Genomic DNA, 22,444 nt, shown 5'->3' with positions numbered 1-22,444 from the left:
TTTTAGATAACACATACATTTTTGATAGATTTGCACGGCATTAATTAATTAATTAATTATGCACAGAGTGAGAATTTTTTTTAGTACAGTAAATGTACTAAGAGGAAATTCAACGTGGTTTTCGTCCATTATATTATTTTAAGGTTTTACTTGTGAAAAGAAAAACTTTTACCTTGACACGTAATGATACAATTTTGTAATTAAAGAGTGATGCGAAAAGCTGTCTAATTAAAAAGTAAAAAAGCATAGAAACTTTGGAGATTTGGGGTTGCTATTTGATCCATCACCTTTCCATCGCAAAGCAAGGATTTAACAGACCGCCAGACTGTAAAGGATGTATTAACATAATGCTGCTGCCCTCAACATCCATAATTGACAGACGCCCAAAAAGGAAGACACCGTAAAGTTATTCCTCTTCATCCAGTAAGAAAGAGAGGGAGCCACTCTACCACCAATAATAATACTTAAACACTGTTTGGTACTGTGGAACAAATAAAAAATAAAAAAAACTTTTATTTTTTTTTAAATTATTTTTAAAACGCATAAATAAATAAATAGTATAAAAAGCAAGAAGACATGGTTTGGCCAATTACCAAAATACAAAGAGAACAATACCCAAAGCATTGAAAAAAACAAAACTACAGGGCCAAAACTGAAAATGCCACCCGCCCGCATAGTTTTACCTCATCTTTGATGTAAACAGGAGTTAGATTTTAGAGCCTGTTTTTGTGGGTCCCGTTCAGTCCTCACTAATTTCATTTGACCAACAAAAAAATCATTTCCCATTTCCCATTTCCCATTTCCCTCCCCCACAAACCAAGCAAATTCCATGACACGTGTGGCAAGGAGTCAGATAAGACCAGACCCCGACCAGCACCCACACACTCTCCTTGCTAGCTTCACGCTTCTCTGTTCCATTTCCGTCTCGTATAAGAGAACCCAAACCACAACTCACAGCCTAACAAAGCTGTTACAGGATTTTCAGACCTCCTCATATTTCCCTTCTCTTCTTCTAAACAGCCAAATTAATTCTACTACTCTTTTTTCCCAATGCCTGGAAGCTTGGAGCCTTTAGATTTAACAGTTCAGATTCCATACCATTTTCGGTGTCCGATCTCTCTTGAACTAATGTGTGACCCAGTCACCGTTAGCACAGGTCAGACTTACGATCGTTCCAGCATAGAATCATGGGTAGCTACCGGTAATACTACCTGTCCTGTTACCCGAGCCCCGCTCACCGACTTTACTTTAATCCCAAACCACACCCTTCGCCGTTTGATTCAAGATTGGTGTGTTGCAAATCGTGCTTTCGGCGTTGAACGAATTCCAACCCCGAAACAGCCTGCCGAACCGAGTTTAGTTCGTTCCTTGTTAAACCAGGCAGCTTCCGCGTCAAATCCATCTCACTCTCGCCTCTCTGCTCTCCGCCGACTCAGAGGACTCGCTCGAGATTCCGATAAGAACCGCTCTGTCATTTCCTCTCATAACGTTCGTGAAGTTCTTGTCAACCTCGTGTTTTCAAGCTCTCAGTCGTCGGACTTGAGCCACGAGTCACTCGCGATCCTGGTTATGTTTCCGCTCACTGAGTTCGACTGTGTGGGGATATCTTCAGAACCGGAGCGGATCAGTTATTTAGCTAATTTACTATTCCATTCATCAATCGAAGTCCGAGTCAACTCAGCTGCACTCATTGAAAATGTTATTGCAGGAACAAGATCATCAGATCTTCGACTTCAAATTAGCAACACAGAGATTATCTTCGAAGGAGTGATAGAGATTTTAAAAAATCCTTTATCATCCCCTCGAGCGCTTAAAATTGGGATAAAAGCGCTCTTCGCTTTATGTCTAGTTAAACAAACAAGGCATAAAGCGGTCACCGCCGGAGCGGCGGAGACATTAATCGACAGACTGGCAGATTTTGATAAATGTGATGCAGAAAGAGCCCTGGCTACAATAGAATTACTTTGCAGAATACAAGTTGGTTGCGCAGCATTTGCAGCGCACGCGCTGACTGTGCCGTTGTTAGTCAAGACTATCCTGAAGATATCGGATAGAGCGACGGAGTACGCGGCGGGAGCGTTGCTGGCGCTGTGTTCAGCGTCGGAGCTGAGTCAGAAGGAGGCGGTCTGTGCAGGGATATTGACGCAGTTGTTGCTGTTAGTACAGAGTGATTGTACTGATAGGGCTAAGAGGAAGGCGCAGATGTTGCTGAAGTTGTTAAGGGATGCATGGCCTGAGGATTCTGTCGGCAATTCTGATGATTTTCTTTGCAGTGAAGTGGTGCCGTTTTGATGATTGTTTTGGTGAATGATGATTACTTTCTAATTCTATTTTTATTTTTATCTTCCAAGTTCTAATTAGTAGAAGACTGGAAATTGAGGTTTTAGATTTAATTTGGTACATAGAGGAATTGTAATTTTTGTATGTAAGAATTTTTGTTGAAAAGTTTTTTAAGGAAAGTCGAAAAGCAAATGGAAAGTTAGATCTGCTTCATCTTCGTCGTCCTTTTTTTTCTTTTCTATTCCTTATTGTGCCTTTGTTTTTTCTATTTCTTGGGGTGCCATTGGCGACATCGAGTTGAGATTTATGATTATTTTATGTGTTAATCTTACTATATATTTTCTTTGGATACACTCCTTTGAAAAGGATGACTTTGTAGCTTAATATTTGAACAAGTTGGTGGCTGGTGGTTTAATTTGCTTATCCATGCCGTGATTGACAAAGTTTTCCTCGAAATCCGATTCGGGCGTCGGGAAGCAGAGAACTTGACTGGACTTCCTTGGATTCAGGGATCTCATCTGGGAGGGTTAGGGTTTAGGAACTGCAATCCTTTGAAACCCAAATGCCGGAATTTAAATCTGGGCAATCACGATGATTTACTGAGTTCGTTAATTGCCGGAGAGATGGTGCTCATGGCTACCGAGAGCAGGGATGACCTGTTGAGTTACCGTACCCACAACACAACATGGAGATGAGCTAAAAATGTTTCCATAAATGGTAATCTGTCACAAGATACCAGTGTGTTTCTCAAAGATCAAAACCCAAATCTTGTGACCTTTTACCATAGAGTTAAGAGCTTTTCTGTTAAATAATTTCTTGTAATTAGTTCTTGAAGACTGTCATCAGGTTGTTGTCCTGGTTAGGAGTGAAGTCATGAGATTATTGCTCGTGTTTTCTTCTGATGTAGGAGGCATCATATGCTGGTAAAGGGACGGAACACCTTGGTTTTGACTCGAGACTAACAAAGACAGCTCCATTCCAGCGTGCTATAGGGATAGGGATGTGTACGTGAAAATTTTGCCATGGAAAAGAAGAACAGCAAGGCAAAGGAGGTGCTCGAGGACCCACAGTTAAATTGGAAAAGAGGTGTGTGGTTTGAAGATGCAAGAGATGATCTTCACATGTCTGTGGAGTGAAAACCATGGGACTTGATCACATGGTCTGGTTTGTGTTCTCTCTCTCGGGGATGGCTACTAGCACCCACCTGTCTGAACCAGACTTCGGTTTCCTCTTCAAGTCACGGCTAGCAAGAACAAAAGGAAAGTTCGTTTGTCTTTGAACCTCTCTGATGTGCAACATTTGGTACTCAATAATTAATGTTTCTTTCGGCTGTCAAAACCCTCTGGAAGCACTCATGAAGCTCTATGGGTACCCACCGATCCATGCTTCTAGCGATGACAGTGCAGTTGATTTGATTTTCATCCACTACATTTGCCTTCTCCTTGTATCATTTCGCAGTGTTTTTATTTGTTCAGTTCTCTATTTTGTTGCCTTATACAAAAGTCATGTACCATGCCCCATTACTTAGGATATGTCTGTTTATTTTCTTGTAAAAAATATTTTTTAAAATAATTATTTTGTTTTTATTTTTATTTTCTTTAAATTGATTTCTTTAAATATTTTTATATCATTTTGATGTTAAATCTTTAAATATTTTGTCACTCACACGTGAGGTGTTGTTCTCGGATATCACTATTCATTTCAATCTCTCTCTCTCTCTCTCTCTCTCTCTCTCTCTCTCTCTATATATATATATATATATATATATATATATATATATATATATATATATATATATATATATAAACATTTAGTTTTATTAAAAATTAAATTTTATAATTTATTATGATTTGCTTTATATGTGATTAGCTTGGTGTTATAACCCGTGTCACGAGTTTAACAGGCTAACTTGATTGATTCGAGTTTTTTTTGTTTTTTTAATTAATATTTTTTCAATTTCATCATTCAATATTGAGTTAATTGAGAATTAGAATTCATGATTAATTTTGGTTTACTTTCTATGAGGTTATCTTAGTTTTATGATTCAAGTCACATGTTTTACGAGTTAACCCAAGTAGACTCAGTTTGTTTTATCATGTCCTATTTTTAGATTTGATTTTTTTTTTAATTTTAAACTTGCAATAATGAATTTATTGAGAATTATTTTGATTTGTTTTCTATGAGTTTGTCACATTCTCATGACTTTGATCGCAGGTTTGATAGATTAAATCAAGTTAACTTAAGTTATTTATTTTATTTACTTTTTATAAGGTTATCACAATTTCATGATCTAAATTACAAATTTGACAATTCAACTCATGTCAATTCTTCAACAATCTAGTAAGCTTCTAAACCAACAAGTATTTTAAATGATTTTTTTCTTCAAAATATAAATGAATCTCAGAGTAAAAAGAAAGATCATTTTCAAAATTATTTAAAAAATAAATAAAAAAGAAAGAAAGAAATAAGCAATTAGATGGTTTGATGGGTTGAATTAAGAACATCGAGCGAGAGAAGGCGCCGATGTAAAAAATGGGCCTATAAGTTTATATTAAGACGGATCCACACAAATGGGCTGAGTATTTTTCTAAGACAGTCACGTGTGGTGGGGGCCTATAAGTTCATGTTTCCACACGTTCTAGGGGCCTGCTCAACGCACACAAATCTAGATTTATTCTAAGCGTACTCTGTCATTAAGATCGGTTTTTCAGACATCCTATTTTTACATCTTTAATTACCTGGAATTATGTTCAAGAAAAAGAAAAACCAATGAACATGCATGTAGCTTGCCACCAAATGAAAGAGGAACTTGAATGGTTTCAATATGTGAAACTTTGCTTAACAACATAATACCAAATTACCAAGGAATAAGTTTATTATAGTGTTAGTTTGCATTACAAGAAAAAGTAATTTGAAAAACAAAAAAAGGTAATCCAATTAGTATATTAATTTTATATGGTCAACGGGCGGAAAAGTTATCAGCAAACAACGGTTCCTTGAAGAATAGTTAATTTAGCCTTAATTATTAATTAGTTACTATAATGTTTGTATCTATATATCAAGAATTTGTCTAATTAATGTAAATCAAGTTGTGTGCATTCTTTAAAAAAAAGAATACCCGTATATAATTATTTGCCAAACATCAGAGACATAACTGTATAATTCTAAGCATTCAGCTAATTGGAATCTGCATCCTGCATCCTGCTAAAAGCTATGATAATGTCATAGAATTTATTTCTCATGTACTCATGAGTTTGAAGGTGGAGAACAGACCCTCTTATCACTCATGGTGCAATTTATAACATACAGCTGTTCGGCTCATCAAATTATGCAGTTCATGAGCAAATAAAATGGGTTTAAAACCAAACGAGGTGTATAAATAGGATATCATCTACCCAGTTTTTGGATATGATTGTCTGTTTTTAAGAAAATAAAATTCCCAGGACCTGACAATATCTTCCCTCTCAAGTGATTAGGGCTGTCATCTTACAAACGGGACAAAGGTTTTTCTGCATTAGCCACTGTTTGATGCAGTTGGCATGAAAGTCATGTCCACAATCGATTATTCCCATATCATCCCCGTCCACATACTCTTCCTGCCATTATGAATAATGATAGTTAAAACAAAACTAAGAAACCAGTGGAACGGCCAGCGGAAATGAATAAAAGTAGCATCTGTTTCTTCTCCTAATTTGTATATATCAACAGTAAGTAGCTCATACCTGACAGATACAGCAAGGCTCCAACTCTGCTGGAGATTCTGTGCTAACAGGCACATGCTTTTGCTGTTTCATTAACTTCAAAATGGTTTCCCCACTTAGTCCAGTGCTCACGTCTCCTATGCGTTCTTCCAATGCCAACAATTCCTGATATTCCAATCTTTTCATCAAGGAAACAACCTTCAGAGAATGACTATCAGGGGAATTAATTTCTCAATCTCACCTCATAGGACATGTTATCAACATCGAGGCGCATATCCCTATGCTGATCATGCATTTCAGCCATCCCATGATAGATCAACGGGTCAAAAAGCATATAATCCTGAGAGGTTACCATACCAATAAAACAAAATTCCTTAGATACCATTTCAAGTTAAAATGTTACACAATATCATCGCCAGTTCTAAAAGGCAAATGCCAAAGCTTTCCCCTCGGCAAATAGTGCATCTCCTAGTGGGGCATTCATAAAAAAGAAGCTTAGAACTGAAAGAATATATGCACTTTTCTTCCATAAAACATGTTAGCAAATGTAATATGCTAGATGGTGTCCTTAAGAAGCGGTCAACAAGTCAAGAAGCTAGGTCAATGGCCTATGGACATCATAGAGTTGGAAAAATTAAAAGCAAAACCATAAATTTCATCCCCAAAAAATTTCAATTACACTTAGTTTAGTCCCGGCTCTTTTTAAAAGAAATTCCATTCTCCAACCTATTTAGATAATTTCAGTTCCAAATGAGGGGGAATCACTGATATGAGGAAATTCTAGAGCCTTATGTCATTGATCAACATATTCTACATCTCCAATTTTACTTGAATACAACTTACAAGTGATACTCTAACTTCGACTAAAATAGAAAATCTTTAAATAGGACCACATCCAAAACAAAGCTTTCAGACATCGAGGACAAGACATTGTGTTTGCCAAAATTACAAAACAAAGACCTCAACGGTATACCTTTTCTATCGTTATTTTCCTTCTTTTATTTTGAAAACCTAAAGAGTGTACGTGAAATTTCTAAAAAGAGTATCTGCTGAACTGATCATTCTTTTGACATATTATCAATATTTCAGCTGGTACTCACAGCGTACAAATTTAGCTGGTAAAACATAAACGAGTATTGTAAAATTTTTAATCAAGTAGAGAGTTCTTGAAATTTCTTAAACTAGCATCCGTTCCATTAATGATTCCAAGTTTGTGTAAAAGATTGTTTTTGACACTGTTAATTGACTTGAAACCAAAGAGATGGACCGGTATTACTAACACACTAAGTTTACAACATTAAATAACAGCCACAATGATATAAATAAATATAGATCAGTTTAAGAATCAATCAAACCTCAACTCGAAGGTTTTCACCCCTGCGCATGGCATTCAACACTTGACGAATCTGTCACACACAGAAGCAAACGGGCTATTATTTCAAGCATCAGTTAATATCTAGTTACATAAATGATAAACACACTTTCCCAAACCAAACAGATACCATAACTAGATAGTGTCGTTATAACAATATTAAATTTTTAATAACTATGCAAGCATAGTGTATAAATTTAGCTAAAAGGCAAAGCATCTGATACTAAAGTTACAAGCTCCAAGTCCTGGGAACTGGGATTTGGACAAAGTTTAAACCAGCTAGCAACTATTGACTGCAGCAAAATGTGAAAACCAAATACATCGTCTGTGGCACAATAATTCAGAGATCAAGCACGATCAAACAAGTTATTTAAGCACCAAGCATGCATTCAATTCTAACAGGCATGCAAATCGCAAACATACTATCATGTATTTTGGATTTCTGAAAGCCATAAGTTGCATTAAGTATGGAAAATGAGGATAGCAAGATTCAAAGCAATGCTTAGAATTGAGCTAGTGCAACGTAGTTACTACAATTCAATGCCACTTACATTCAGAATGTCAGCATTACCGCCATTCCACGTTTAAATGAGAAAATACCACTCCTAAGAACATATCCTTTATAGCAATAACACAAGCAGTAAAGACAAAAAGCAGCACATATATACAAATACAAGGAAGGAGGGAGAGATGAATACAAACCTCAGATATTAGTCGATGTCTCCCTTCAATATCAGCAGCTAAAACCCTCAATGAACGGGGCATACCAAGAATGTCATCACTTTGTTCTTCCATGAGAAGTGCTGACCTTGGAAATGGTGGATTATGTCCCTGGCTATTAGATCCGGAAGAAATCACTGTGTCCTGTGCAGAAGAAGAAGGACCAGAAGACAATGGGGAGAAATGACCACTATGACCTCCAGGTTCTGTGTCCATTGGTGGGAAAAGAGACCAAGTAGAAAATTCTGAGAATCTTTGCTGATTATGTGTTGTAGGGTTGCGATGAATCCATCGAGGAGTGGGAAACGGACGGACACTTGAACTGGGGCCAATTCTGGTAGAAGAAACACTACCTGAGGTGCTCATGTTCCCAGTGGCCAAACCCCAGCGTGTTGGATCTTGTATCATGCTTCTCATTTCAGTTGCAGGTGCAAACATTGGATGCTCTGCATTATTTCTCTGAAATCTTCTTGAGTTTGTTTCTTCTCTTAATGTAGCACCTAGCTCTCCAGGGATGAGGGAACTTGGTGAATTTCCAACTCTTGAACTTGAAAAATCATTCCACCGAAGCATGCTTCTAGATAAAGCAGATGGGTTGATGGCATGAAGCTGGCCCTGAGTAGCATTTGAATTTGCAGGTTCTGGTGATCTTGACTCCAGATAGTCACTAACTGAGACAGGTCTGGGAGGGTGCTGCAAGGACCATCGCCTGGAACCTCCTGTTGTTGATACATTGAAAGCGGCAGATTCCTGTTGAAGTCCTGGACTTGTCCTCCTATCAAAATTTCTCAGAGTGTCCGCATTTCCACTAACATTTGATGAAGGAAACGCATCAGAAGGTGCTGCTCTCATTCCATAACCAAATCTTGGGTTCAACTGTTCAGGAGGAGTAACACTAGGAGCATTCCAAGTGGGAGTGGATAAACTTAAGCTGCTAGAAACATTATGATTATTGGGGCCATTATGCCATGCACTGTTTTCAGCTTGTGGAAAGCAACTTGAGCTTGCACCAGGAAAAGACTGTCCAGAAGTACCTTCAAGGGCCTTTCTCTTGCAGGATAAGCCCCAACCCCCCAGAGAAGATCCTGAACCGCCATTTGTCTCCTCCACTATACAACCAGAACTTCCAGATGAAGTGCCAACATCATCAGAAGAAACACCAGAAGATGATGCCAACTCTATTTCTAATCCACCAGGGTTGAGACGATTAAGGCCTAAGACAGCTCCTGTAATAAGCCTGCCATTAATGGTGTCTCCAATATGACCAGCATTTGGAGTTTCATTTGGTGGGATATGATTAGAGCTGGAGCCCTGCAAGAATAGAGGTCCACTCCTAACCTGATTGCCACTGATCCCCATATTGCCTCTACCTGGAAAAAGGATATCAGTTGTTTCAAATAGCCTTTCATCTGATCTTTGACCAACTGCAGGGTAAGCATTGACTGAAGAAGACCACCTTTCTTCCATTTTTATCTCATCATCATTCAGCTGATTTTGCAGACTTAAACTTGAGCTAGATTCACCTGAATTCCAGCCACTGAAGTTCTGGATATCATGAGTCATAGCATTTGAACATGATACATCGCCAGAAGATACAGCATTATTTGACAATCTGCTATCTACTGGATTTAGCATGTTACCAAAAGAAGTTTGCTGACTTGTACCGATATTGTCTGAAACAGATCCCTGATCAATGTCAATAGTTTCAGAAAAGGTATGAAATGCACCCCTTTGCCTATGCATCAGGCACAATGTGTTCCCCCTAATATAATGTATAAGATGCTGAAAAATACTCCAAGTTTTCAGCAGGAACGGTGCTTCATGTTATGCCCTAATCAGCAATACCTATGTGTACATAACAGCAGAGAAGGATAAAAATCACACTTTAGTATCTCGTAAATTAAAATTCCAGCGCCTGTGACAAGATGGTGTAAATTTTTACATATTATTTCCAAAAGAGTAAAGAAAAAATGAATGGACCGCAAAGAGAAGAGGAGCGAGAGATTAAAAAAGGCAGTCTTTGCTTACAAATGTAGTGGTAAAACTCTGCTTTGCCATCTTGTTTCAATGCTGACAAGAAGACCAGATGCATTTAAGCATGTGCTTAAATAAAATCCCGCATTTGTCCCCCAAAACATAGATGAATTAGCATCCTAGCCGCAAAATTTGAAGCTTTAGAGCATCTTTAAGCATTTATAGAAATTTACACACCACAAAAAAGTAAAAGAACCATGTGTGTTTCAACAACAAATTGACAGAACAATCAGACAAAAAAAGATACTATTTCAGATCTTTCCACTTGTCTCACAAACACCGCATCATACAATATAACAATCAATTGGAATTTTGCAAAAATTATAAACCGTAACACATAATCAAAAGATATGATATCAAACTTTCCACTTGGATCTCTCTCACATCCTAAAAACAACAATCAGTTCTTCCTACCTTGTTCGGGAAAATGAGTTACTCATCTGCCTTTAAGGAATTTATTATCATGATTTTTTTCTCCCAGATATTTCTCGAGGAAAGATGAGTGGGCTTACATAGACAAGATTCAGACTAAACAGATTGCCTCTGGCATTCAAATGCCAGACTCCAGGTAGTAAATCTACTTCGACTCCCCATAGTGGCAGCACCCATACCCCATCTCTTGCTGCCACACGTCCCAACCAGTCTCACCAGCTATACATGCTAAATCTTTTTGTTTAAAGACTATCAACATTATCGTTATTCTAGCCACATTACTAACTAAATTCATACCAATCTATTTCTAGTTCTTTTAGCACAAACACTAGACATCAGCCATTATATACTCTGATGCTGAACTGCAATCATGGGCACACTATATATACAGATTCCTCTTTCCTTATATTTCTCCATTCCATTCCTAAACTGAAATATATTCCATATCCAGATAGCTCCTTGCTAGGCAGCATTGCATAAGGTCTCACTTATCCACGACATCATTTCACCCTTTTGGATCATATTTAATGAAAAGTTAAGACAACGCCATGGCAACAGCTCAGCCACACAGATATCGGTGCAGTATTCTTATTTCTGAACAATTTTCTTAACTATGATGCTAATGTGCAAGCTCTGTAATAGAGAGTAATAACGTGTACTTAATGAAAAGTTGCATCAAACGTAATGTGCTTGCCAATAGTAGATTAACAACATTCGAAAACCACCAAAAGGAGAAGATTTTAGCTTCAGCTCACAGATTTCAATACCGAGATTAGAAGCCAACAACTTGAACCCAAACCCATAAAAGTGTACAAATCGAAATGTATGCAGAATCAATATTTTATATCTTTGCGCAACAAAATTTATCACACTCAACACTCTCACAAGACCAAAAGAAAACCCAAATTTCGAAAATAAAGAAACAAAATAAAATTTTGAAAATGGCGAAAAGCAGCTACTCCACCCTAGTTTTTTTTTAAAAAAAAAAAAGATAAAAAAGGTGCTAACAAAAGACCCATAAAAAAAAAAAAACAACGATCAAATGCATGCACAATCACAAAAAAAATAAATCCAACATGGGTCAGCCTGATCTTTCTTCTGCCACAAACACCTAAAACTAAACACAGCCGCATAATAAAAAATTCCGGAAAACAAGATTAAGAATGCTGATTATTGCAGCCATGAATAGAGATCAACTAGAAAATTAAGATTATCGAAAGAAATTACAATAATTACATAGATCAAGAGAAGTACCTGAGAGGAAAAGAGATTGAAATGAGAGAAGATCCAAAATGAAACTTTAGAAAGATCAAACGGGTTTTATAAATTAAAAAAAAAAAAAAGCAAGCGGAAAGAATTAGAAACGTAAAAAATCTCCCTTTTTTTTGTTTTTTTTTCTTAAAAAAAAAAACTATGTTCGTATGGCTTCGGTTACTTTAAGAAAGAGATAATTGGAAGGGATGGAAAAAGAGGAAAAAATAAAAGACAAAACAAAACAACAATTGGGCAATGAAAGATTAAAATGGGTGAAATGTCTGTAATCTGCGCACTTAATTTTTTTTTATTTAATATTTAATTTGGTGATGGTATGTGTGGTGATGGGGTGGTTCTCTTAAGTGCTTAGAGGGCAAATTTATTGTTGTACACGTAGCTTTCATGCATCACCACGGGACCTTCCTCTCTCCATCTTGTTCATTTATTTATTTATTTTCCTTTATTTTTTTTTATGTGGGCAGGAAAATGAGAAGTTGAAAATGAAAGTGGAAGAAATTTGGGAATGGGCAAAGACAAGTAGACACACCACTCTGAAAATGGGGGGATACATTGGATTCGAGTTTGTGTTTTTCTTTGCATTTGTTTGGTACAATTTGCCCGAGTTCTTACATCTAACCTCATTAGATGTGATCTGTTTATCTATTATGTTTTGTGGCGAGCGATGATGTTAACAGGAGACTGCAAAACCGTCAGGTCATGTCCAGGCCCAATCTCGGATCTTGGGCTGGTTTTATTTATAGAATGTTTTTGATCGACCTTGCTGGCCCAGATTGTGATGGTTTTATTCTAGTGAAGCCGAGGATGTCGATACATGGGGACGGAGTCAGCTTTGGATTCCTATTAATCAGAGGGCTTTCATCCACGGGAGACTTGATGGGTGCTATGCTTCCAGTACATTCGAATTAGTTTGTATTCAAATGGTGATAATGGACAAGTTGGACTAACCTCAACCAACACCACCGCTGTTTGGTTGTGTAGTGGAAGAGAAACTTAACGTAGAGTGGAGATGAAGGCAGGAGCAATTCTCTTATTTGTTTCTAGTAATCATGCGAAGAAAGGATCTTCGTTTCTAGACACTAGTTAGTTTTTTTTTTTTTTAAGGTATATCAAATTCCTGTTTCTTTTCTCATACCACACACCCATGCAGGAGAGCGAATCACTAGTTAGGTATTATTATTTTTTAAAATACTTTTTATTTAAAAATATATATCAAAATAATATTATGGATTTGAACTTGTTTTTTACATGTTCTTGTTTTAGTGCATGGATTGGGCTTTGGCTCGATAGCATAAAATGTGGGCAAATATGATGCATCTAGCATTAGATTGGTGATCCGATCTGAACCTATTGGGCTTCATTGATACCTTCACCGTGTCCTGCTAGTTCCAAACAACGTTCAGCATGTGCAATCTGTCTACTTCTTTCTTTTCATTCTTCAATGATAAGTGCTTTCGCAGTTCAATTTTCGCATAGGGATCTCTGTTTCTGTTGAAGTTTCAAGACGGTCATGGACATCTCGACTAACTTGCAAATCGACTTAGTGAGTTGAACCGAGTTTCTTCTCATCTTGACTCTTTCAAAACCGCCTTCAGAAGGAGCTCTTCAACGTTTGAATGGTTGTCTGGTTTGCTTGAATCGTTACTAGAGTGTCATGACCCAATTGGAACAACGATAAACCTCTCAACCGAGCTCTGGCTAGGCATCGGTTTGTTTAGACTGGCCACTGGGTCAAGTTACATTGAAATCGCTGATAGATTTGGGGTTACTGAGTCAGTGACTCGGTTTTGTGCCAGGCAATTGTGTAGTGTTTCGTGCACCAATTTGCGCTCTCGGGTCGGGTTCCCTTCTCCTACTGCTTGTTAAAAGAAATGATTGCAATTCAGCATCAAATGACGAGGTTCAAGATGACAGCATTGCTGTTCAAATTGTTGTCGATTCATCTTCAAGAATTTTGAGTGTTGTTGCAGGTTTTCGTGGCGACAAGGAAGGCTCTGGGATACTAAAGCCAACAACTTCATGCCATGATGCTGAAGGGCGGAGGCTAATGAATTCAACTTTTCTTGTTCATCTCCATGCGTTCACTTTCAGGGCTTTGTGTTTGAAAAGGACTTTATATCAAAGTTTTATCTGTCAGATGAATGAATTTGTTGAGCGTGGAATTCTTGATTGGTTGTGGAAATTTATGTCATGTAAGAAGTCATATGAGAGGGAGAGAGGAACAGGAATGATTAATGATCTCAAAACTTGCACTTGCAGGCCACTTTTGTTTAGGACAGACCGATAGTAATTCAGTTTTCAGTTTACCTTTTATTCAAGCAATTCTGAAGTAATTACAGCCGTTAGCATCTCTATGTTAGCAATCTCACTACCTCTGGAAGCAACTCCGAAGGTCAAATAATGGTCCTTGCACCCACCAGACCCAGAGGATAGAAATTATCAAAGAAGAGTGCTTCAGCGTGGCCCCTGGCGTAAGCACGCATATGATTAACCCTGCAATCCCTGAGAATTCCACCTTCCCTCTTTTCTTGCTTCAGGTTATCCCTCGCCATTAGTCTTCTCTTTGAAGAGTACCTCAACAGCAGCATTGTTCCTAAGGCTTCACACAAGTTTCTGCAACGCTCAAAGCCTCCAAGCATCAGAAAAGAAGAAAATACTGTCGATAGACCTCGGTAGCTTATCTGTCTCGTACCTACAGTCAAAATATTGTAGATGGTAGAATCAAAGTTAGCTTCTCTCATTCCCCTGATATCATCTTCCAATTATCAATTTCTTGATTCTAATTAATGTGTATTTCTCATCAGGTTACCTTTTACCATCATTTTGCTCCAAATGGCCATAGATAACTTAAACAAAGTGATAAAAGCATTGTCAAAATGGTATAAATTTCTGATAATTTCGCTCTCAAAGAGTAGGTCTTTGCTGTCTGCGTTTCGCAGGTACCTAGCCACCTATCATAAGGTTGATTTTTATCAGATCCATGAAATCTTACCGCGATTGAGTTGGCAGTTGCACTGCATTGTGGACAAAATGATGCTTCCTCTTCCATTATTTTAATTTTTCTAGAACACGATTAAATCAAGCAATAGGATTTCGTACTTGCTGCAAGTATCTAATGCTTTTTCTTCGCATAGTACATGTACGGTTTTCTCATCAACGCTCCTAGGTCTGGTGATTTGGTGTTTATATTTCCCACCACTCAACCGTGGTCCAGGCATTGGCATCAATAAAAGACGAGGAAAGTTCTCTCCCCCCCGTTTTCTAGTATGTGGTTTTGCCAATTTATTAGCATGTCCCATGCTGACTTGGTGGTTGTTATGGATGGATGAAAATTACCTCCAATTTGGATTTTTTTTTGGGGTACTTCATTGTTTAATATATTTATTTGATTCATGTGATGATAATTTTGTGTCGTAGCATACTTAATTAGCATACGAATAGTTGTTAGACCTGGTTTTAGGGTTGACTCTGTTAAAGGATCGGGTTCCGGATTTTATGGTTCAATCCGGGTTAACCCATAAAACCCGGGTTATTTAGGGGGTCGGTTAGGTTAAAGTATATCTACACTCTTGGCTCATTAACATGCTTTCCAGGACAAACTTGTCTGTTTCTCTATCACTTTAAACTCATTTTTCACTCCTTCCTTCTTGCTTTCATTTAATGTACAGCAAAAGAGCTCAACTTTCTTTGAATCTGCCTCACCTCATCCTTGTTTTTTGAAAGCCTTTCCCCTAGGGTGAACACCATACATCCTGTTATATTGGGACGACTACACCTTACATCATAGTAGAACGACCAAATAAAGGCGGAAACCTCGACCCTTACTGCAGCTCCTATCTGGCAAAGAAACCTTATTTCTGGGCTAATCATAGCTCTTTTACATGAATATGCTCTTATTGCCTGCTATTGCATCAGATGCAAGTCTTTTGAAATGCCTTAGTAACCTCCTTCATGCCATTGTTGGCATAAAGGTTCTTTTTCTTTTCTTTTCTTTTTCACAGGTAGACTGTGAAGCACAATCCTTGCTCCTTGATGCCCCCATGCTTTAAAGCTTAAAAACACCATAAGAACCCTCTCTCTTTTACATCTTTCCCCTACAAAATTTTATGGATTTGATGATGGTAATAAAGCCTGTGGTGCTAATATTGTTACCTTGTCTCTCTCTCTCTCCCCCCCTGAAAGTGTGGTCTCATTTAACCTTCAATTTCCTTTAACTTACAGTCATCAATTGTCAGGGCCAGAAGGAAAAAATGGAAACCCAATGCCAACCCTCAAGATCTCCAAACCCAGATCGAACTCCAAAATGCTGGGTCTCTTCTGGGGTTGCCGGGTCATGGGTCGACCCGCCAACAGTTAAAGAAAACATGGCTTGTTTTCCTAAAAATTTATCTATAAAAAAGGAAATTCCTTTTAAAATAAAAAAAAATTCAATTAAAAAACACTTCGCAGCTTCGTATGTTTCTATTATACTTTGGAAAACATGTGAAAAATGTTTTATTAATGTTCACTTAAAATTATGGTTGTAGTTGTTTTTCAAAGTGTTTTTTACTTGGAAATGCTTTAAAATGATATATTTTTTTATTTTTTAAAAACCATTTATGATATCAGCGCATCAAAATAATTTGAAACACTAAAAAAATATTAATTTAAAATTAAAAAAAATAAAAAAATATTTTTTAAAAAAAACACCTTTTAAAAATAAACAGGGTTGAATTTACACAGGACAAGTGTTATTCTCCTCGTTTAATAGCGGGAGATGGTAAGAAAGATGCTAAGCATTCACAGTTTTGGATATTGATTATCCATGTGTTACCCTAAAAAATGCCCTTTTCCATTTCATGAAATCCTCATTTAATAGCAATTCTTTAAAGGAGGAGACTAGAGACAGGTGGCTGCTGTCAACCTAGTCGGTGAATTTAAACTTCGACCGGCACATGTATGCATACCAAGTATACCCTTTACATCTGGCCTAATTAAGACTGTAAAACGGATTTGGATTTTTGCCGACAAAGGCTAGTTTGTGGAGAAAAAACAACGAAGATAAATTTTTAGATGACAAAGTCAACAATAGTTTGAGAGATTCTTTAAAGGACTCATCCGTTGACGTAGGTGGCCATAAGCTACCACCTCTTGGACGTGGAGTCCTCTTTGGTAATTTCATTTTCACCCATCCCTCACCCAATTTCTATTAGCAGTTAGCACATGTAACCATTTCCAGCAACAAATTGGTGAGCCCAGCACAAATCTTTTCCAGTTAAACACATATATTAATTTATAATTAATTGTTTAATTCTCTCCACTCTTAACAAATTAAATTATACATGGCATAACATTTTAGCTTTTGATCTCGATAATCTCTACCCAACCATGATCTTATTTATTGTTCAAGAATCTTAGAAAAAAGGAGGGGGAAAAAAAATGCCCAATAAATTATTTAAGAATTTGCACCGAGATTTGGTGTCATAGATCCCAAAAATGACGTCAGCGATGCCTCAGGGAAGGAGTACCACTAGCCCACAGCACGATACGATCACCAACAAAGTAGGTCCCATATTTGGTGGGCCAAAAACCCACGTTATCCTTCGTCCTGACTCCAGGGACCTCACCAACCCCCTCCCGGTTGGTAGCCGGTCCAGCCTCCGCGCTACTCCAATTCAAACCGGGCTCTCGTTTCCAATAAATACCACCCGCCCTTTACCATTTTCGATCAGGTTAGGCATCACTACCATCATCACAAAAATATATATATAAAAAAAAATTCCAAGGCCCAGAAAGAGATCGTAGTTTAATTAGAAGATATACACAATAATGGCCACCAACGGAGAGGAACAGCAAAGCCAGGCAGGAAGGCACCAGGAAGTTGGCCACAAGAGCCTTTTGCAAAGTGATGCTCTTTACCAGGTAATTTAAACAGGAAATCCTTGTTCTTGTGCAAGTTTTCCCCTTTTTCTTGTTGTTGTTTGCTTTTTAACATTTTCTTTTTATATTTGGATTATTTTTTAGTATATTCTCGAGACTAGTGTGTATCCAAGAGAGCCTGAATGCATGAAGGAGCTCAGGGAGGTGACTGCCAAGCATCCTTGGTATGTTTCTTGATTTTCACATACATTTAAATACATAAACATAAGAGATTTTGTCTGATATTAATGCTTATGGTGTGATGTTAATAAATTTGACGTGAATGATGGGAAACAGGAACATCATGACCACATCTGCTGATGAAGGGCAATTCTTGAATATGCTTTTGAAGCTTGTCAATGCCAAGAACACCATGGAGATCGGTGTTTACACTGGCTATTCTCTCTTGGCCACTGCCCTGGCTATCCCTGAGGATGGCAAGGTAAACTAAAAAATTAAAATGTCTCGGTCCCAAATCAAATTTTATTCAGTAAAAAAAATAAATAAATTCATGTGATGATAAAAAATAAATGGGATTTTGTTACTTGCAGATCTTGGCTATGGACATCAACAGAGAAAACTATGAATTGGGTCTCCCAGTAATTCAGAAAGCTGGTGTTGCGCACAAGATTGATTTCAAGGAAGGCCCTGCTCTACCAGTTCTTGATCAAATGATTGAAGATGTAAGAAATGCTATGTTCGACAAAAAATGAAAATGGAAGAAGGAAAAACATCCTTTTTTGTCTACTTGTATGAGAAAAAGAAACGATGCTCGTTTTTTAACTTGATATATAAATTATATGACTATTACTAATCTTACTATTCTGTGTGGGAAAACGCAGGGGAAGTGCCATGGAAGTTTTGATTTCATCTTTGTGGATGCTGACAAGGACAATTATATAAATTATCACAAGAGGTTGATTGAGCTTGTCAAAGTTGGTGGACTGATTGGGTACGACAACACTCTATGGAATGGATCTGTGGTGGCACCACCTGATGCTCCGATGAGGAAGTATGTGAGGTACTACAGGGACTTTGTTTTGGAGCTCAACAAGGCACTTGCTGCTGACCCCAGGATTGAAATTTGCATGCTTCCTGTTGGTGATGGCATCACTCTCTGCCGTCGGATCCAATGAGGGACCTGCCAATATTATTATCTGATGTTGACCATTGAAATGGTCACTTACAAAAACTAGTGAGATGTAATAATTGTTTTTACCCACTTTGTATTTCAATGGCTTATAATTTGTGTACCTGAACAGAATGGTGTATGATTGAGAAATTCCTCTCTTAAATTTCTGTAAGTGGATTTTTTATGCACTTAATCAATATTGTTCGGTGGCTAAATACTTGTTATGCGTTGCTCAGATGGATTTCTCATCTATTTCAGGCCATCATAGGTTAACCAGTTTACAACTAAATCTCGAGAAAGGTTTGTTCCAACCAAGTGTTCTAGACATTATGAATGATTGTATCTAAAATGGTTCTAAAACTTCTACTCCGTTGGACTTCTTTTTGTGCAAAATGTTTTTGATGTTTCAAAGATTGTTTTGTTCAGACGGTGAGAAAACAAGAAGCGTGGACGTTGTACCTGCTACCTAGTCACTTTAGAGTTTAGAGACACACATTGAGGCTGTGGCGAGGAAAATCCGAAAATTAGAGCATCAATATCTTGTAAAGAAGTCTTAACTTTTCGCACGAATGAATTTAATATTTTAAAATAATTTTTTATTTTTTTAAATTATTTTTCAACATCAGTAACATTAAAATAGTTTGAAAATATATAAAAAAATAATTTGAAGCAATTAAAAAAAATGAAATTTTTTCAAAAATATTTTTGAAAACAAAAAGGCTATATTATTGCAAGAAAAAATTGTTTGGAGTGCCGACTTTAAACTACGAAATAAATAGGTGACATGGCAGGGATTCACCACCATATTCTAATCTACCTTTTAATTTGATGTGTATAGAAAGCAAGGATAGTAGGTGGAAAGGAATAATATAATTATGATTATTTATTGCAATCATAGCGTGCATGGTTGTGGCTTTGTCGGATTGGCGTGGTGGCTCCATCCTCTACCAGCCCCACCAGACAACACCTCTAATATTTCAAGTTATAAATCCTCAAATGTTGACAATAAAAGTAGAAATCTGGAGACAAAACCGGTCATATTGATGGTCGGGACCGCCTTACTTCACATTCATAGCATTGGACGTTTCTTTTCCAAACCAAATAAATCTCGGGCCATTAAAGATTTACTAGGTTGTTACATTTAAATTTTGAGGATTAATTAAAATGAGTGTAAATTAATTTGGATATTCACGGTTATATCGAACGTTTCTTTTCCAAAACGTTTCTTTTCCAAAACAAATAAATGAGTGTAAACTAATTGTGACCTATCGAACGTACTGGTTCACAACCAGCTCAATACAATTTCTAAGACAAAAATCAACCGATACAAGAGCAAAAAATAGAAATTATTAGAGATTGCGTAACGGAATATGTCTATAACCTCCGCATAAAATACTACTCCTAAACCGGTCTCTCTCGCCATCAATAGACCAGAACCCTGATTTCCATGACAATTATGCAAAGTAATCTCTCCCAGCTATTGTTAGGTCCGGAATCCAAACGATCTAAAATCTTGATTGGATTTCAGATAGGTAAAACTTACACTTGCAATTAGCTTAATCAAACTCGAGTGACTTATTAAGTCAACTTAAATCCCTAGTAATATTTATTTATTTTTATTTTACATTTTATTAATAAATTTATAAAATATAAAATTAATTTATAAATATTTAATTTCATATATTTTTTATAACTTACGTGCACTGGAGTACTTTTTTTCCTCAATATCAACGTAAAAAACAAGGATATATTTATCTTAAAACAACATCTTTTTTCATAAATTCTATGGATGGGGTTGTTTGAGTAATTTTTGCTATACGAGGGATTCAATTGGGAATTTATTTTGGTTGGCAACCTAATAGAGAATCACATGATAGTTGGAGACAAAATATGTCCGTTGTCCTTCTTTCCTTCCTACAATCTGTTACGTGTAGCCTAGCATGCGATTTATTATTATTATTATTATTAACACTAGCGTGTGTCAATTTATGTATATTTTAACTAATCTCACGGGTTTTAAAATTAACAATCATATAAATCTTTAATGATCTTGAGATTTATGAAACTCGAACTAATAATATCTATAAAACAAATTCATGACCTAATTAGTTGAATTACATCCTCCAGAGTTTATTATTATTATTATTAAAATGGGTTGATGACCATGCAAAACCAATTACAGCATGGGTAATTCAATGTGAGACTTTGACGCTGTTTGGTAATGTAATTGCGGGTGAGATTCACCCTCAACCACATATATCAGTGTTTAACAAGAAAAAATGTGATTTTTCTTGGTAGGACCTACCAATTTTCGCTGTCATGCCACAGGTTTGGAGAAGCAGCATTTTTGCAGCTTCTCGTGGTGATTTTCCAATAAACAGTGGAGCATGTTTCATTGTCGCACTGTTCACGTGAACATTTTTTTTTTAAATCAGTGCAGTTAATTGATTTTACTCAAACTGTTCACGTGAACATGAACAACAATTTTTTTTTTGTTTTTTTTAAATTAGTTTAAGGTCAATTAAATTTACTCGTACTGTAATCTCAATTTTATTCCTGATAATATTTTACCTAATTTTATTGCACGCTCAAAAAATCATGAAAACTGTAGTTATTGTCGAATGAATTTTGTACGTAATGAAATTGTAATTTTTTTTTAAAAAAATTGAGTTTTACTCGAAAAACTAGTATTTAATATTATTTAATAACACTACATAAATGAGAAGGATATCGCATGATGACGTAGCATTTGTGGAATTTGATTTCAATTCCAATCATGTTCTTGCCGGGTTCGACCCAGTTAAAAAAAATTCAGTTTTTATTTTTATTTTAATTGTGTTTTATTCAAAAAATTAGAAGGATATCACTTGATGACGTAACAAAAAAATCAGTTTTTGTTGTTGCGTGCTTAAGAAACCATGAAAAATATAGTCATTGTTGGATATATTTCGTATGTGATGATATTGTATATAGTTTAATGGAATAATAAAAAAAATTTGATATCAATATTATTTATTTCATGATGTAATAATAGTAGTTAAATCTACAATATTTAAATTAAAAATATTTTTTTTCAATTATTTTATAACCTCAATTTAAAAAGTATTTTTTTAATCAAATACATTAAACTACTTTTTATTCAACCTCAATTTCAACCACAGTTTTAACTAAATATATATTTTTTCAAACCAACCTTAACTAAAAATATATTTTATAAAATAACTTTTTTAAAATCACAATTACAACAGTAATTTTAATACCAAACACAATCTTATTATGGTCCTCCAGGGATGCTTTTGCCCTTGTTAAAACAGTTAGCATTTAAAATATATATATATATATATATATATATATATATATATATATATATATATATATAGACACACACACAAAAATTGGCCAAGTGATTTTCAGAAATTGCTTTACTTCTACGGATTGCAGTTGACGTTATCGTGATGTCAACATTGCAACTCCGATAACGACGTTGCCTAATAGTTTTTGGTCTGGAAGAAAAAACACAATTCAGGCGATGCCGTGATTGCTCTACTTCTGCGTACTTGTGGGCCAGTGGATATCATTACTCCAACGTCCGTGATTTCAAGT

General features: G+C 36.4%; 3 protein-coding genes across 3 annotated transcripts; 2 read left to right on the top strand and 1 right to left on the bottom strand.

Annotated features, from left to right (window-relative positions):
* Nucleotides 1–810: 810 nt before the first annotated feature.
* LOC133680682 (U-box domain-containing protein 26-like) lies at nucleotides 811–2,493 on the top strand. The gene has a single exon (XM_062103717.1). The coding sequence runs from the start codon at nucleotides 1,051–1,053 to the stop codon at nucleotides 2,290–2,292; it is 1,242 nt and encodes a 413-aa protein (XP_061959701.1). The 5' UTR covers nucleotides 811–1,050; the 3' UTR covers nucleotides 2,293–2,493.
* Nucleotides 2,494–5,482: 2,989 nt separating this feature from the next.
* On the bottom strand, nucleotides 5,483–12,198 carry LOC133680586 (E3 ubiquitin-protein ligase MBR2). The gene is made up of 7 exons (XM_062103603.1): nucleotides 11,794–12,198; nucleotides 10,102–10,226; nucleotides 8,056–9,918; nucleotides 7,337–7,387; nucleotides 6,223–6,321; nucleotides 6,003–6,146; nucleotides 5,483–5,876 (listed from the first exon to the last, which is right to left on the bottom strand). The coding sequence occupies exons 3-7, from the start codon at nucleotides 9,814–9,816 to the stop codon at nucleotides 5,745–5,747; spliced, it is 2,187 nt and encodes a 728-aa protein (XP_061959587.1). The 5' UTR covers nucleotides 9,817–9,918; nucleotides 10,102–10,226; nucleotides 11,794–12,198; the 3' UTR covers nucleotides 5,483–5,744.
* Nucleotides 12,199–17,501: 5,303 nt separating this feature from the next.
* On the top strand, nucleotides 17,502–19,056 carry LOC133680529 (caffeoyl-CoA O-methyltransferase 1). Its single transcript, XM_062103533.1, has 5 exons — nucleotides 17,502–17,712; nucleotides 17,815–17,894; nucleotides 18,007–18,151; nucleotides 18,261–18,392; nucleotides 18,552–19,056. The coding sequence occupies exons 1-5, from the start codon at nucleotides 17,620–17,622 to the stop codon at nucleotides 18,843–18,845; spliced, it is 744 nt and encodes a 247-aa protein (XP_061959517.1). The 5' UTR covers nucleotides 17,502–17,619; the 3' UTR covers nucleotides 18,846–19,056.
* The last annotated feature ends 3,388 nt before the right edge of the window (nucleotides 19,057–22,444 follow it).

Source organism: Populus nigra, chromosome 19 (genome assembly GCF_951802175.1).
Source record: "Populus nigra chromosome 19, ddPopNigr1.1, whole genome shotgun sequence".
In the NCBI taxonomy this organism is placed as follows: Eukaryota; Viridiplantae; Streptophyta; class Magnoliopsida; order Malpighiales; family Salicaceae; genus Populus; species Populus nigra.
The sequence above is the reverse complement of the archived record's forward strand: the minus strand, read 5'-3'. Positions and strand labels throughout refer to the sequence as shown.